This window comes from Buteo buteo, chromosome 9, assembly GCF_964188355.1.
Source record: "Buteo buteo chromosome 9, bButBut1.hap1.1, whole genome shotgun sequence".
In the NCBI taxonomy this organism is placed as follows: Eukaryota; Metazoa; Chordata; class Aves; order Accipitriformes; family Accipitridae; genus Buteo; species Buteo buteo.
The window spans coordinates 14,900,508-14,918,570 of record NC_134179.1 but is presented as its reverse complement, the minus strand read 5'-3'; the positions used below and the strand labels follow the sequence as shown (position 1 = coordinate 14,918,570).

The following is an 18,063-nucleotide window of genomic DNA, read 5'->3' as shown; positions in this document are numbered from 1 at the left end:
TTTTATTTTCCTCACAACTCCCCCACATAAACCCCCAGAAAAATAACAGTCTAGCCTGCAAATATTAGATAAGGACAACTGGCTGCTACAATATTAAGGTTGATGACAATTGTCTTGTGGCTGCAGAGAGGGCTTCAGAAAACTACAGCCATTTGGGTTAGCCCCAAGCCCCTGTAAGGTCCTCTTGTTATCTCACCTCCCTGCAGTTCCTCTGCCAATATGAGTGCTTGCACCCGGTTAAAAAGTGATGGGCAGCAGAGCCAGTTCACACCTGGTTTAAGATGCATTTTTTGCAATGCATTTTGCTTAGAAAGTGGTGATGCCAGAACTGAAGGAGGCATCAGGATTGCCACCACCCCTCTCTCCATCTCCTGTTCCCTGCACCTGCAGCGTGGCTGAGGATGAAGAGCTGTAGTGCAGAAAGTGTCATTCCCACGTCTCTCCCGTAGCACATCAGTAATCCAGGCGCAAGCCGGTTCTCAAGCCCAGATTTTGGAGGCAGCAGTTAGAGACACTGGAGCTTCATTGCTTTATATTAACTGCCTTTAATTCTGTCATTTTTATTTGGACATAAACCTGTTCAAGTCACACACAGCCCTGCCTGCGGCAAACGTTGGTCCCAGAGCTGTGACATGTCATGAATTTCCAGTCCGCTGTTGTCTTGGCATTACAAGACTAAAAAACAGAGTTGTGTTTCTTGGCGGGAGGATTTCTGTCATCTGGCCCAGACGTCCCCAACTTTGCTTTGTGGTTTTTAGCTGCCTCTGAAGTCAGCCCAGCTGGAAAGCTCTGGGGTGCTGCCGCTGCAGGGTTCCCCCATAACCGTAGGGTGCTGTGTGGTGCAGAAACCATACCAGCGATCCCTGGACCACAGCCATACCTTGATAAATCTTACTAAATTTGCTTTACAGCTTCCGGGGGGGGGGGGGGGGGGTGGAGAAAATTCCATTAGCACAGAGGCACTGGCAGATGACGTGGCTTTGGAAAAGGGAGAATAAGATACCTGGTCCTGCTGGTGTTCAACAACAGGGCTGGCCACAGGTGTTCCAAGTCAGCAATCTTTTTTCTTTTCCTGCTAGAAAATGTTAATTTGACAAAATAGGAAAGTTTGACATTGATGGATGGATTTTATCCAGAATGTGGCCAAAAAACTAGTCTTTGGTGTGGTTTGATACAACTTTTTGGCTTAGCAGGTCTACTCTGTGCGCTGTTGTGCAGAAATGATTGCCATCAGCCTTAGGAAAACGCAGTGCTATTAAAAGGGCAGTTAAAATTCCTGCAGTTAATGTTTTTGAGGAATTTCATCTTGTGGGACATTTTGCTTTTTCATTCTGTCTTGGGATAAAAGAAAAATTTGAAGTGTCCCAAGTCCTATGAAATAGAAATTCTGTGGTTTTGAGATTTCTCCATTCCTCTCCCTGTGAAGTGCTTGTGTAACTCATCAGTAATAAGTACACTAACTTTCTCCCTCAAACTAAAACTTCTAAGTCACATTTCACTCTCCTTTGTTGTGTGTCTGAGGGATCTGTGTATACATAATACATATAAAATTACACGTACCTGATGTGTTTTAAGTAGACCCAGAATAATTATTTTTGATATTTAATATTCTGTAATAGCTTTTAAAATGACATATAACAATCATGTTTGTGTACTTAAAAAAAAAAAAAGAAGGTAAAGTTACTAGAATGTAGATGTTTCAGTGGAATTTTAAAATTAAGTGAATGTGATTATAATGAAATGTTGCTCTTGTTGTTATGGCAACTAACTTTTAAAACTGCTGTGAAGGGTGACAGATTACACGGTGCCGTTTTGGTTAGCCTTTTTTTATAGTTTTCCATCATTTTACTTTTGAAGAATTTGAAACAGCTGGCACTAGTGGTGGTGTTAAGCATATTACACTTCTCTCAAAACTTTAGCTGTACCTTTATTTTGATCCATGGAGTAATATATATTTTTCTAGCTGAGTAAACTTCATTTCTACATCATCAATGTAGATCATCATCATCATCTACATCTTTCAATAATTCAATAATTAACATGTGGCCATGCCAATGTTTTCCCAGCTTCTCTCCTCTCCTATGCTGTTGCCAGTATCAGGTTAATTAATGTGATAGTATCGGATGTACGGTCCTGAAGGCCACATATTACCAAGCTCAGCTCTCTGCTCTGCAGTGACTTTGCTGTGCAGCAGCAAAAAAATTCAGTGATGCTGATGTGCACTCAGAAATGTGACTGCAGTGTAGACAGGCATATTTCGTGGGTCTCTGTGTAGCTGGTTTGCAGCTGCAGGAATCTGATGATGACTGCTCGTCTGACCTGTTCAGTCCAGCCCCTATGGACAAGCCTCACCAAAATGCGCTGCAGATCTCACCCCAGGGCAGCTGGGGCATTTTGTCAGGTAGCACTTGCAGAAGCAAGTGGGAGATATTTTTGTACAGGTGGATGCAGGGGAAGGTGTCTCTGGGACCCATCCCTCCTCCAAAGGAGAAATTGTGAGAATGATTTGGTTTTTTACTCCATTGAATTTAGTAGAGAGGCAAGGGCACAGTCCTGGAGTAACACAGCTGTTGGATAGCCCAGCATTATGCTCCCCCAAGCTCAGCATGTCTACTCCAATATTAAGGAAACCAGAATGGTGGGGGGGACTTCATATGGAAGAAGTAAATCAGTCTCTCTGAGGGAGGTGGTTCTGAACTGATGTTACCCACACTGACCTTCTCCCCTTGGAAAGCACAGTGTTACCTGTGGCAAGGTGTTGGTACGGGTATCAGTTGCCTTTTCTGCCATAACACAAAAAACAAACTGTATGCTCTGCTGCTATTAGCATCTGTCAGGAGGTGAAAAACTTGTCAAATGATAGTGGGTGGACAGAGTGAAACCTGCTTTTTTGTATCCAGTGATGTTGAGTCAGCTGTGGTGATGAGCACATCCCAGATGTGGCACATGATGCAGCACCCCTGGGCTCGTGTCTGGGGGCTTCTGCCCTCCCAGCTAGCAAAACCACAGAGGTGGACTTGGCTGAGTTTTACTTTGTGGCTTTTCATTTATATTTAATTTCTCCTGTACATGGGAAAGGACAGTAGCTGTCCCAAACAGGAATTGCTGGATCTTCTAGAAAGGGATTAGAGAAAGTCATGCAACAGGATCATGGCTCGCACACTTAGACACTTCACGGCAAGGGGCAGGTGGTGGTCTCATGCTCCTGGTTTTCTCGGATGACTCTATGGTGTAAAGTGCACGTTTGGTCCAGAGAGCAGAGACCCATACCTCCTCGCCCAGCTGAGGCATCCAACACTGGTGAAATTTGCAGAACTCCTTCCCCTAGGAGGGAACTGTGGGATGCCAGAAACGATTAATTTTTTTATTGTTATTTTTATGGGGAGAATGAGAATATATAGCATTGGGAAGGAATTCATAACAGAAATGATATAAACTCTGAGGCTTCCAGGTGTAAACCAAGCTCTAAATTACAGGCTTCAGGAAGAAATGTTCTGACATACTTTCCTGCCTGTTGTATATTCCTTGTGACTAACTCTGAGTAATAGCTGTTTTGTAGACAGGCTGTAGATCAAAACTGGAACAGATCCCATAGGACAGTACTGCAGGGTGCAGAGTGATAAATGACATCTCTTCCCATCCAGCACGGTTTCTCGCCACGCATCTGATGAGCTTCTGTTGCAAAAGGCATGTTTCCAGGATAATGCTGTATGGCACAAGCATCCTAAACTTCCCACTTAGGTTAATGTTTTGCATTACTATGGAGAAATGAGTTGTTTGGTTGGCACGGGTCACTGCTGCTGGCCTGTCTGGCTGTATCTGCTCATTGCCTGTCGAGGTCAGGAGACAGCTGCCCAAATGCAGCACTTATTTCTAACTTGTACAATTTGTTTCATCTCCAGTTCGGTCTCAGGATGAAGTTTGGTGGTCCTACAGCCAGAAGCTGGGTTTTGGCACGATCCAGGTCTCAGAGTTCAAAGCAGCAAATATATCCAATTACCTCCCTTGTGGTACAACCATACAGACGTAGTATAGACGTGGTTACAAAGAGAACCCTGCACTGGTGGTGGGAGCAGATGGCACCCAAAGGGACAGAGCCCTGGGGTGGCCACTGGTGAGGAGCAGGTCTGCTGGCTGCATGGAGAGCTCACCCAACGCTAAGGCCATTGTGCCGAGACCGAGGGAGCAAGTCAACAACTTCCTAACCCTGGGACTTTTGGGAAGTGCAATGTATGATTGAGTTTCCCAAGCCACTTGCACCTACATTAGGTGGGAGAAAATGCAGAGGAGAGGGATGTGACTTCAGCACAGACCTAATCCTTAATTCTGTCTCCAAAGCCCTTTTGTCCAAAAAATAGACAGGGGTCATGCGTTTTCTTTTAAACACAGTCTTCTATCTAATGTGCAAGGCTGATGCACAAGCTCATCTCCTGCAGATGGCAACGCAGCATTGGTTGGGCACTTCTGCCATGAGCATGGGAAGCACAACCTGCCATGATGCCATCATCAGGTGGGGGAAAGAGGGGATGGAGGTACAGAAATGTTTTTCAGTCCTTTCTCATGAAGCTTTCCCATTTGGGTGTAATTAAGCATTCGCTGGAGCACAGTAGGATCATGAGGATGGCTCCGACACCTTCATTTGGAACGGTGACTCAGAGGTTAGAACTTGTCCTCCAGTGAATATTTGATGGAGAAAAACCCCGAGTGAGACAGTGGGCCAGCCTTCTTGAAAACAGCTGTCCTGGACCCCAGCTGAGCTCCCCAGTCACTGGGCTTCCAGCTGCCATCACTTTTTCTCCCTGGCAGCATATTTACTCATCCGCGTAAAGTCAGCCATTGGAGTCTGTGTGCAGGTCTTTATCTCTCATCTCCCATCTTCTCCTTTGAGCCTGGTCCTTGTGTCAGTCCTCACGATGGCAGCTCAGACTTAAAATTTAGCCTCACAAACAAGGGAAAGGAGCCCACCTCATATTGGCCCCAGGCTGCTAGAAAAGGCAGGTTTTTGCTGCACACTTGCGGCCGTCTCCAGGAGTTTGAGGCTCTCCGGCTATTTTGAGCTTCTGTAAGAACTTGGCTTGGTCTGAGATCTCACAACCTCTTCTCCTGTTGAGAACAGATCAGCTGCAGACCTCTGACACCTCTTACACTCTTGGCTGCAGCTATAAAACTTACTTCCGGGGAAAGCTGGAGTTTTCCTTCTGACATGATGACAAGGATCAGTTTTTCTCCCCAGTGTAGTGCTGTTCACGTTTTCTTATGCCAAGGAGTCAGATGTGGTGTCATGAACACAGCTTCAAATACTTTGAATGTCTTGCAACACAGGAAGATAAATTACCAACACGTCCACCACTTACACTTAGATTATTTTGACCAGCTGTGCTTTATGCATCTTTTCTTAAGAAAAAATTGGTTTTCAGATGTGCATAGGCTGTGCTTTTAGTTTATGTATAATGCAAATGAGGGGAGAAGCTAGCTAGAAGCGAAATCGGAGTTTAGATTGGCTGTTTATAAGGGTGACATTTCCTTAAAAGACCTTTTTTTTTACCCTGCACATCACAGAGATTTTAAGTCCTCATCAACTTCTGAAAACACAGCTCTGGGAGGACAAAGGATGATATATTCTTAACGAGTGTGTAAAGTATAGTAGTTTTAAAGACAATAAATGCAAGGTCGTATTAGGGCAAAACAGTTAATTAACCACTTCATTATTGTCAAGGTTAATACAGTATTTGAGCACAGAAGCTGTTTTTCACCTCCTTTTGGAAACAAGGCAAGACAGCATTTCTTACAGACAGATCCATTATAGCTTATCACCGGAGGACAGGCTGCTACAGAAACACCATGAAGGATGTCTACTGTCACCAGGCTCCAAAGCAAATGCCAAACCTGTCCAGAGAGCAATGGAAATGAAATGAGAGCTACAGCTTTAGAGTACTGCGCTTTAATTCACAGAGATTGCGCCCCATTGATTTTAATGTATGACGGTAACGGTAGCATAAAATTTACCGGCACTCCTTCATCTGTTGTAACATTGATCCCTCCTAAATTGCAGAATGCACTGAAAAATGTCCTTTAATAAACGTGGGGTATCGACTATAGCAGATCCGTGGTGAAACCAGTGAAAGCTGCACCTTCAGTAGGGCTCAATCTCTGTTTTTCATGCATGCCGGGGTGTTGTACAGGTTTCCATTACATGATCTCAATAGACAGAAACAAAGGCCTCATAAATCTGAGCCTGTCAACCTTCGTGAATAATGCTTTGCTTTTAACTATCTACTCTACCTGCAGCAACTTCGAAAATTCCTTAAGTTTAAAAATTCAGAGACCAGTAAGTGGTTAAAAAAAATTAGAAAGAACCCTATATGAATAGATATAGAATATATATAAAAATATAATTCTCTCCTCATATGGAAACACAAATTGGTTTTTTTTTTCAGTTTATGAAGCCTTTAAAATTGCAAAAACTAGTCTAGGTCCTATGAAACTAATTACCAGGGTAACTGTGTTTATATCACTTTCAATGTAGCCTTTTTCTGTTACATTTTCTTTCAAGGTTTTTGTTTTGCTTTTAAGTTAGAGCTAGAATTTCCCATCTTTTGTGATTCCTGCTGTTGTATTTCAGTCCCAAGAGGTTTTCCCTCTGCTCGCCAATGCAGCGCACAGCCTGGTGATGCAGTAACTGGTGTTCTACATCCCCAAACCAAGACCCCCACATCAGCAATTCGGTCTTTCCACTGAAGTCATATCTTTGAACGTGGGTACTTTTGGCCCTGGTGCTAACATTAGGCTTTCAGGTTTGGGAATTTGGGCCATGGTTATGGCAGTTCTCAATCTCTGGCTTCTTTCTGCAAATATTGTGCTTCCCAGGAAAGCTCAGGTGCTGGTGAGCCCCTGGCACACACTTTCTCTGTAGTAAATGACTTCAGGACAGGTTAACATGGCACAACATATGTTTCATTCTTTATAACATCTTCTTTGATTTTATTTTTCAATTTTTGATGCTCTGTGTGCATCCTTACAGAGCAATTAATCTTACAGAATGATACCTGCTTTGGGATTTTAATTTGTTTTTGAAGCCTAGTAGATTGTTCTGCCCACCAGGGAGGCACCTGCTGTATTTCAGATTTGTGTATGAACTTCTTAAGTTCTATTCATGCAGCAAAACTGCATTCTTCTAAATCTTCCTTCTGAAGGTATCTAAAAATCCTGCTTCCAGAGAGCATCTCCTTGGAGAGGCAGAGGGAAAACTCCTCTTTCCTATAACCAAAGAGGCTGCTCTGCTCCCAGGGGCTCCCTCCGGCTCCAAGGTCCTTTTGTGCAGGCACATCGCAGGTTGCTTCAGGAAACCTCTCCTTTGTGAAGGCCGGTCCCACAGAGAGTATTAAATTGGCATTTTACTCCTCAGCATGCATTTGCACAGGGGAAGTGGGGTGGCAGTTGGGTATTTCAATCATGTTTTCAATTATAAGCATTTCATTGTTGAATGTTGCTGGTTTATTATGTGGTAATTAAATATGAATGATTGCACAGTCATCCTGCCAAAGGGGCTGTAGCCGAATGAAACCAATTCCTCTCGTCTTGCTGAATGGCTTCAGAGGCGAAAGGAGTGATCTATTTGCTGTCCCTTATTTTTACTGTCCTATTGTTTCGGTATCACTAGCTTCAAAATAGCAAACTAGGCAAGTAATTATGGACATAAATCAGAGCAGGGATCAGTGTGAGGTCAAGACTGCTTTGCTTGTAGCCTGGCTTTGCTCAGCTGCCTTTTGCTGAATAACAGAGAAGTACATTGTTGTTAATTTTGTGAAAAACTGATTTTATTAGTGATTAAATGTGAATTTTGCCAAAGTTTGAGCCTCTGTGTGCTTTCAAGCAGGCGTTGAGCAGCCTCACCATCTCTGGAGCAGAGCCTCCTCTGTCAGTGTTGCAATGAATAAAGGGCCAGTGGCCAGGCTGGACACCACGGTCAGCATCCGATATGCCATGGTTGGTGTCCAATATACCGCGGTCGGCATCCAATATACCACGGTTGGCATCTGATACGCCACGGTCGGTGTGCAACATAGGCAGGCTGCAGCTCGCAGAGGGACATCTCCTTAGGGTGACCACAGTGACTCTGTTGAAAAACTTAGCAAGTTAAATAAGATAAAGCCATAGATACTTAGCCGAAGCAAATCAGCAAAGCAAATGTGTTTTCAGTAGGGCTGTGCTGATTTATGGCCTTGGCCCTTATTCTGTACATCTTATTCTTGTGGGGTGTTTATAAGCATGAAGCGGCATTCAATGGGAGTCAACTGCTGCAAAATGGATACAACCATGTGTTACAGTCTTCAGATGGTACTAGCTAAAAATAGTCAATCTTTCTTGAAGGAGAGCTGTAACCAAGCACTGCTTGCCTCCCATCCTACCAGGAGCACCAATATTTTGGACAGAAGGGGGTAGGGATGGGCAGGGGGTTGTGGGCAGTCAATGGGAGCAAGTCCATGTCTGCAGTGCTCTTACACACTCATCATCCATGGCTGGGGGTTCTATAGAGGTCTTTGCAATATTAGGGCCACCACATGGCATCCATGACATGGATGTCCCAGAGCCATGGTTGTGCACAGTGGTTTTCTGGATGCTGTGTATTGTAAGAAGGAATTGTAGATAGGTATTTTTCCCTCTTCCCCAAGTGTCTCTTATCCTGAGTAAGCTAAGAGGCAATCCCCACTGGTAATTCTGCTACCCAGGAACATACCATTTGGGAAAAAAAAAAAAAACAAACCCAAACCCAGTGCCTACTAAACTATATGCTGCTTTCCATTCCAACAGTTTGTTAAAATAACATGTAGAAGTGACCGCTGAATGATTTTCATTTAGCTTATCCATACCCTGTAAATCAGATTCAGCCCACCAGTTTGGCTTGATGTAGACAACTGAATAATAGCAAATACAAAATAAGTAGTGGTTTTAAATGTCTGCTGTTGGCTGCTGAACACCTACCTCAAACTGCGCCTTTTAAGAGTATCTTGGGGTTACATGCCAAATCTCAGTTTATGATGTCCACCGAATTGAACCCATCTTTGTTTATTCATTTCTGCATGTCCTATTGTAAGTATTTATTGAGGTATTTTTTTCTAGCAATGGATTATTCTGAGGTATGTGACTGAAGAACATAACACATTGCTACAGGTATTTCTGGGTGAATCATAGACTTTTTTTCTTTTCAGTGGTTTTCTTGGTCAGCTATTAAACAAAAATCAGTATTTAATCAAAGCAATTTTTTATTCCCAGACTATTGTTAGAGGAAATAAGCCTCGAAAGGATACTTCAATCAATGGCCTGCTGGAAGAGTTTGACAATATCTCAGTGACACGATCCAATTCCCTGCGGAAGGAAAGTCCTCCCACCCACCACCAAGGAAACGCAAACCATGTGCCAAGGCACCAGGAGGAAAATGGTTATATCACGTATTCCCAGTACTCCAGTGAGTCAGACACTACAACAGACTATGTCGTGGAAAAATATCGAGACAAGACTCTTTACGGGGAAGAGTTAGACAGGTACTACAAAGGGAGCTATGCTGCCAAGCAGAACGGGCACATGATGAAGGTGACTTCCCGGGACATCTATTATTCGGAAGTGACACCTCTGCAGTCAGACCTCTCCAGGTTCCTCCCAGATTACCATGCACACCTGGAGACGAAGCCCAAATCGCTGGAATACGGTGGCCTAAAGCTGGAGTATCAGCGGATCCCCAGTGGATCCTCCCTGGACTATAGAGATCCCTTTCCTTACGCCCCACCCCGAGCGTCAGTGCAGAGCGAGTGCCCCAAGGAGAGACTGGAGTACAGCGACGGCGACTGGGGACATGGCCTGGGCAAGGACGACTATGACAAGAGGCCAAAGTCATCCTACGTGGACCCAGCAAGCCCTCAGCCAGCAATGAGGCAGAGGTCCAGGTCGGGCTCAGGTCTGCAAGAGCCGGCCATGCCCTACGGAGCAAGTGCTTTTAAAGCACACCAGCAAGGACATTCCTACAGCTCCTACACCTACCCCCGCTTGTCCGAAACCGCAGCAGGCATCCCCAAGGTAACGTGACATCCCCGGTGACAGTGCTGCCAGGGCAGGGATCAACCTCTTCAGAAGGGGAGTGCAAAAACTTAAGCGCATTCAGAAAATTAAGGGCAAGGAACTATGCTTGGGCACATGATGTAACTGCAACTGGTAACGTCCCTGGGAGCTGCATGGCTGCCGCTTGGCGGGTGTGAAAACCCACCCACTTTACTTGGGTATCTGGAAATGGATGTCAGGGACCAGTAGGAGGCAGGTTTGGAGATGCCCATCTTCCAGGGGTTTTACTTGGGACTGCCAATTACCCCAAGTTCTTTGACAGTTTTTGTAGCATTAGGAGTTTGTACGCCTGTGCAGATAGATCTTGGTGGGAGGTGAGAAGCTGGTCTGGTTTGTATATCGGATACTTTCATATTTGAATTGTTACTGTGCGAGGCCAAAACCTCCACGTTTTAATATTTAAATTGTATTTATGCTATATTTATATTACAAGGTTTCTTAATGCTTTGCTGCTAATGAGAGTAGGGGTTTATCCCTCTCCGCTTTGTTTTTAAGCAGTGAAATTAAATCAAAGCAGTTTATCTCACCCAAGACATTTTAGATGTAGTTAAAAAAAAGGGTTAAGGTGCAAAAAAGCTTTCCAACCATGGTAACTACAAGCAGCTCCTCTGCACAGATTTGTGGCCTGCTCTGCCTTTTCTAAGTCACATGAGGAATATTACCCATACAAGCGGTCCTACCCTACTTGCAGTAGTTTGCTGTAACTGTTTGTTCAGTTGAGAGAATAACGCTTTTCTTACACGTCTAGTCACATAGCTACAATGATGACCTGCTTAAACATCTAGTATTGTGCAAGACGTATTTTTTCTTCAGTGTAGATTGCATTGAACATTACCGAGTTCCCCTAGCAACGGGTTCTGAGATGATAGCTCATTTTTCCAGGGCTGAAACAGTCTTGGGTTGCCGTGACTTACCAAATGTGCTGAGGTAGGTAGCTTGTTAGGTGATGAGATCCACTCTGCTGTTTAATGATGGTCTGAACGGTGCGTTTTCTTACTGGCTCTGTGCACTGAGAATGTGGTCCTGTCTAGCTGCAGACCCAGAGGAAGTGCCAGGTCTCTGCAAATCCACAGTAGCCCCATGCCGGAGGCATGCCTGTGTCTTGCTTGCTCAGGTTTTGGCTGCTTTGCTGATCCTGGGGTGCAGTTATAATCAGTGCCCTGCGCTAGAGGGAAAGCAATGCATTTTTATTCCACATTGCATTAAAGCACAGAGCTGGGCTTTGGATGTTGAGGATAAATTGTGGGGGGAGTAGAATAGTTACCAGGTCTCTTTGCATGCCTTTCCCGAGTTCAGGGTGTGGTAGGAGGGATGCATGTGTGTAGTTAACTGCGTGCCAGAGTGTGGCATTAATTATGGATTCTAGAAGTTGTGAGGGAAGCCTGGAATGGGCTATCCGCCATTTCCTTCATTTAAAGCAATCATTTTGTCAGTTTAGAAAGGAGAAGGACAAACCCAGTAATTCATAGACTTTCTTGTGCCTGCTGCTGCCAGTTTTACAGCATTCTATAGGGCAGAAGACAGCTATATTTTACAGGACTCAAAGCACTCCAGACACTTTGAAAAGCATCCCATTAAAATGCAGTTAACAACTTGTATTAAAAAAAACCCGATGCCTTCGTACAAGATTCATTGTGAGCTGTTGCTCTCCTCAGAGCATCAGAAACACTCCTACAGCCTTGGTGTACTGAAACTTGATGATTCACTGTGAAATGCAGCAGTTTCAATTCCCAAACCCGTCCACAGCTCCTGGAAGTGAATAGCAGTTTCTTGTCTTGGATGATTGCTGAAGAGTCTTCTTTTCAAGGAGGCATTATTAAGATAATGGTTCATCAAATGGGCTTACTAAATGAGAATCAGGCCTCAAATCAGATATTTTACAAATGAGATTGGCTTGAAAGTATTATCAAAAGGGGGGAAAAAGTAAGCAGTGAAAAAGTCTGCAGGCACAAATGTATGGCTTCAAAATGTGTTGAACAAAGATGTTCATTTTGGCTTGTAAATGTGAAGAGCAGACTTACTTCAGTATTATTTGCAGGTGATAGACGTCAGATAAATCAAATGTCTGCCCTGTTTCATCATCAGTGATTTCAGAGGTATTACATCAGGAGAATTCCACTGCGCTGGGCTGGGCCACTGCCATGCAGTGGGACCACGGAGGTGTAGAAAGCCAGAGGCTCAGCTTTGATTCCCTCCAATCCACCCCTGTGTTACCCATCTGCTCTCCTATTCCTGAAGACTAACTCCAGTAACACTTGCCTGGGGTCGCAGCGTCTGCTGTGTTACCCTCACGACACAGAGATTACATCCCACTTTGTTCAATGGAGTCTTCTCAGTATTGTCACACAATATCAAACTCGTCCTACCAGGTCTGCTTATTTTTGGACACTCACTACTGCATGTTTTCTTTTTATCCTCCTCTTCATTGCAGGCGGCCCTCTTAACTTTTTGCAATGGATCCTATTATTTCAAAGCTCCTTTCCCTGCCATTTTTCGGTAGCGGCTCTCCGTGACCCTCTCCTGTTCCTCCTCCAAGGGGCTGTGATTTCTGCTCTCCCCTTCACTACCTCGTACCGCTGTAACATAGCAGAGGTCTCTCTCTAATCTGGCAGCTGCTCAGCCCCACCGTTTTCCTGCTGTGTTTTGCAGGCACTCTGCGCCAGGAGGATGTTTCCAGCCTGGTGAAGGCAGAGCCAAGCCTTTAATATCAGAAACCCTCTCCTTTTTTCCCTGTTTTCTCATTCACATGCCAGTAGCTTTCTGCGAGCGCTGCCTGTCACCTCTGTGCGTGGAACAGGGAGTCTCAGAGATTTCCACCAGCAAAGCACCAGAGAGTAGTAACCTTTCCCCTTGCAACCTCCGTGTGATTTACAGACCATCCCTTCCACGCGTTTTACTTCGGCAAACCGAAACCTAATCAAATGGAACTTGGTTTTACGTTTACTGGAAGGTGAGCCCATCTCACCAGGGGCTTGCCGCTCCCCTAGGAGGGTATGGGCTGCGGCTGCAGGGCTGCGGCTGCCATCTCTGCCGCAGTCCCACTGCAGTGTGTATGGGGACACCCGCTCAGCTGAAAGGCTGCCCGTGCAGCCTCCCTTGCAGGGAAGGTACGGACCTCTTACGAACAAGCAGGTGTTTCCATCACACGCGATGCAAAACGGGCATTGCAGTCATCAGAGTGGAAACTGAAATGAGTTTAAAGACGGTGTTACATCCACCTTTTAACAACGAAAAGACCCGACGGCTGACGTGGCTGCGTGCAGATGCGGTGATGCTGCAAGCCAGTGAAGCGACCCAGCCAGCAGCAGCAGGGTATGCCTTGCACCGCAGCGCCGTGATGGATGTCGTGTCAGAGCTTCAGCTGCTCCTTTGACCTGATCTTGAATGACCGCACTACTGGTTTCTTCTTTCCTTTGTAGTGTTTAAAGAATTTCCTTTCAGTAGGTAACTGCATTCGGTAGCAGAAATAGAATTATTAGCGGAATAAAGTGTGTTCAATTTTGCTGTGATGTGAAGCACTGTGTTAGGACACAGCCTCGGAGGAGAGGTTCAGCTGATTTACTCATTATACCTCCTGATTTTTTGTAAGATTTCATGGGATTCGGGACGTGAATGGGTTTACATTGTACTGCAATGCTAACCTCAAAAAGCTTTCAATAATTCTTAGCAAGCACACCGAACCCCTAGAATTTTCATTTTGAAATTGCACTGCGGAATTTACTTTTGCCAGTGCGTTAAGCTTAGGACATGCTCAGAAATATCAGGCATGGGTGAAGCCTCAAGTAATTCATCAGTGTGGATTTATCCAGCTTGAATTTCTAGACAAGGCTTTCCCCAACTCAATAGTTAAAAGAAAATGGTGTATTTACAGCCAAAGCAATAATATATGTGTCCCTACGTACACAGATATATAGGGCAGGGCTAGATTGAGTTCCCCTCCCTCCACCAAACCATCTGAGCACTTTTCCGTGTTAATTAGTTTGGCAGATGTAATGTCCTTCACAAAATTCATGGTGTCTCTGACCCCCTTCTATTTTATGTCTACCTATCCCTGCCTGACAGAGGAAGTGAAATTATGGCTGTAATCATGCGGATGTTTTGCTTAAACAAAACCAGCATCCTAGGAGGTGGATGTACAACACTGTTACATGCTCACTGGGTGCTCCATATGGCTGGTAGCTGTCAGCGTGCGAGTCGCAGACGGAGGCAGACTCCAGCTTCACGTTTCCAAGGGAAATCTCTGAGCAGCCCCTCTGGAGAGGCATTCCCTCTTCTCTGCTAAACCTCAGGCAAAATGAAAAGGCAGGCACGCCCGGCTCACACATGAGGTAGGAGAGCACTGATATAATATTGCACTCAGAGGCTTTTCTCCCCGCACCGAGGCGACTCCAGCTAGAAACTCCTCCTCACTGTGCAGCAGCCTACAGAGATAAATTGATGCTGCGGCAGATTTTTTTTTCTTTTTTTTTTTTTGCAGTCTTAGCATAAAACGGTCAAATGATGTTCCACCGCAGAATTCAATTTCACAGTTCAGTTGGGTCCTTGATTACACTGCCAAATTCAGATTAATGTGCATTTAACTAACATGGATCAGGGACTCCTGGCTGGCAGCCAGCAGTAATAGTAGCAACTGTGAGCTGTGTAGAGTTTGCTGCTCTGTCCACCCCTGTGCACCGCCACCGAAATTGATTGATTAAATGAACTCATTGCCATAATTATTTGTAATTGTGCTATATCATGAGCCTGTGTCAAACTACCCCCCTGCCCCAAGATGCTCCACACATTGTCAGGAGTCACATATGTTGTATTGTAAATGGGGAGCTGCTTTTTTCCAGGGGAAAAAAAGTATTTGGGGGGGGGGGGGGGTTTGTCTTACATCCCTTTTTTAGTTTGGATAGAAGCAAACTATTATGTTTGTGAATGTGAAGTATTAATTTGCTTTCAGCGTAAGAAGCTTAGAAAAGCTTGGAAAACAATAAGAAAGAAGGAACCTGCAAATGAGCAAGGCCTCCTATCGAGATAATTTCCTTTGCGATTGTCTCTGATTTCAGATGAAAATTAGTGGTTTCGTGACACTGCAGTTAAGTAGCGTGTCACTCGCTCTGGAAAATTATTTGAGAAATGGTAAATTGAATTAGGCTCCTCGTCATACTCATGTAGGCAGTCAGTCAAACAGCAGCCGGTAGCAGGGCAAGGCAGGAGATGGCAGGGATTTCAGGGTACCACCACCTCCGCAAGAAGAGGTTGGGTCATCCCTGAATTGCTGGAGAAAAGCATAAGAAAAGACTAAGGGCTGAGAGTCAAAACCCAGCAACTGGTATTTGAAAGGAAAGACACAAATTGGAATTTGGCAAAGGGGTGCTGGTTGTGAAAGCGATGAATTCTTAGAGGAAATGGCCCAGAGAGCCTGCAGGGCACTGCACATACAGAGCAAATACACTTTTTGGAGCATATGCTTTCATTAAACAAAAGATTATTGTATCTATGAACAGGTGCCTGGACAGAAAAATGGACCTGAGGTCCATAAAAGATCTCATGGTTTTTCCTGGCCTCATTTTAGTGCTGATGACAGCACAGTAGCCCAATGGTCTAAAAATCTCTTTTCAGATACAGGGCAGCAGTGTCATGTTGAGAAGAATGGGTGCATGTGGGAACACGCTGTGCCGGCACCTTGCTGAGGATCTCCGGGGGTGCCAAAAACGAGCCAAGTGGATGGACAGCAAGAAAGCTGTCTGTTCACCCGCGTTCACTCGTCTGCTTTTGTGTTGCAGGTGGATTATGATCGAGCACAGCTGGTCGTTAGCCCACCGCTCTCTGGATCAGACACCTACCCCAGGGGCCCAATAAAGCTACCTCAAAGTCAGAGCAAAGTCAGCTATTCAAGCAGCAGCTACCAGTACCCTCTGGTCTACCACAAAGCGTCCCACTATCACCAGCCATCTCTCCAGCCCAGCTCTCCCTATATTTCCACCGCCTCCTACCCCAGCTCCCCAAGTATCACGTCAAGTGCTTATCCTCCACCCAGCTGGGGATCCTCCTCAGACCAGCAGCCCTCCAGGGTGTCCCACGAACAGTTCAGAGCTGCCCTGCAGCTTGTGGTCAGCCCCGGCGACCCCCGGGAGTACTTGGACAACTTCATCAAGATCGGGGAGGGCTCCACAGGGATTGTCTGCATCGCCACTGAGAAGCACACAGGAAAGCAAGTCGCTGTGAAGAAAATGGATCTCAGGAAACAGCAGAGAAGGGAGCTGCTCTTTAATGAGGTACGTTGTTTTGGGTGGTGCGACGGGTTTTGCAGGCGGTAGGTTCAACGGGAGACATGGGTCAAATGGCAACCTCAAGAGCCAAATTAGTATCTTTCTAAAAGAGGTGGTGAGTCCCACGCACATCTATGCTGTGTAAATATTGTGTAACCAGACCGGTTTCAAATGAGCTACGGCTCCTCCTGGCTTTAAACCTGTAATGCAGTGGAAAGTCAGAGTAAAAAGCTAAGAAATCTATCGGCTGCTCCGTGCAGCGGATCAAGTGCACAGGCATAGCCTGGTTCTCTTTTTCTGACCACTTTCTTGTATAATTTATTCTTCCGAGATGGAGGATCCAAACTAGCCGGACTATTCAAGAAGCATATGCACCGTATTCTGACATGCACGGGCTTTTTGTTTCCTCCCTCCTCTCTCTCCTAACCATTAGCAGTCCCTTTGCTTTCTTGATGGTTACCTAGCAAAGAGCTGGCAGTCCCTTTTTCATGGAACCATTGTGTTAATTCCCACATCTCCTTTCCTGAGTGGTTGTGGCCAGTTTAGAGCCCACAACTACTTATGGAATATTGTTTTCCCCATGTACATTATTTTAAATTTAAGAACACTGGTTCTCATTTGCCATTTTTCCACCCAGTTGTTTGGTGCTGCAAGTTCCTTCTGCAACTCAAAGAGTTTCTCCTTTTTTTCTTCTTACTCTCCCTAGCACTGCATGTTCTCCGCTCCCTTTTCGAGATACCTTGTAAATATGCTGATCAATGCCAAAAAAATTGCAGGTCCTGAGGGAAACCTATAGTGAGAACAAACGGTTTGCTTCTATCATTTGTTTCCTGTATTTTTAACTATAGGAGGATCTTCCCTTAGCACGTGACAGTTAACATTTTTTAATTAAAATCTTAGTTTTTAAAAAACTTCACACAGTTTTCCTTTGCACAGTCCATGACTGTACTGGGTATTTTGGCTTTGTTTTGCCACTGCTGGAAGACTGCACTGAATTGTGTTGTGGTAGCTCTAACCAAGCATCTCTTGAATGGTAACATCTTGAAGCGGGTTCTACATGCTGTGCAGGACCAAGCTGCTTCCCTGACACGCTCCAGTCACTCGTGTCATCTGAAAATTTCTTTTCAGCAGCGCTGAAATTCCTCCATCTATAATGAAGCCTTCCCTGGCTCTTGTTTTCTCTCCTGATTGCCTTTCTGACATCCCTCAGTACCATGTGGTCGCGGTTGCCGCCTTGGCTGGGCTGCTGTTACTGTGGTCCCAATTCTGTACAGTCCCTTTTAGATGTGGGATTTGAGTTGTCTTATGAATATCCCCTATATTACCAGCATTCTGTTAAAATTCTGTGCAAAGTACCATTTGATGCATGATGAAGAAGACTTTGATGGGTTGAGAGATTGATCAGGTAAAAAAAAAACAACCAAAACTCTGTTGTACTGAAAGCAACTGGCAATAAAAAAGCAATGAAATAAACAGTCCTGTTCCTGCAGTCTGAAAGAAAACCAATTATCTACCACTTATAATTTTACAACTAAAGATTCTTCCTTCTTCCTAATGCATTTATGATGACTGTTACTTTTATGTAAATATATTGATTTTGTTTATGCGTTGGCATAAGGATTAGGGAGGATGTGATTCATAGCAAAACCTTTACTAAGCACAAATAGAAAAGTACAGTGAAAAAGAAGGTCAA

At 44.8% G+C, this 18,063-nt stretch overlaps 1 protein-coding gene across 2 annotated transcripts in view; it reads left to right on the top strand.

Moving 5' to 3' along the window:
* The window catches only part of PAK5 (p21 (RAC1) activated kinase 5), a 92,485-nt gene that overhangs the window by 63,717 nt on the left and 10,705 nt on the right, over positions 1–18,063 (top strand). For both annotated transcript variants that reach the window (XM_075035454.1, XM_075035453.1), the window contains 2 exons: positions 9,274–10,071; positions 15,885–16,376. In XM_075035454.1, the coding sequence (XP_074891555.1) occupies positions 9,274–10,071; positions 15,885–16,376 (1,290 nt within the window). The remainder of the gene's footprint in view (positions 1–9,273; positions 10,072–15,884; positions 16,377–18,063) is intronic.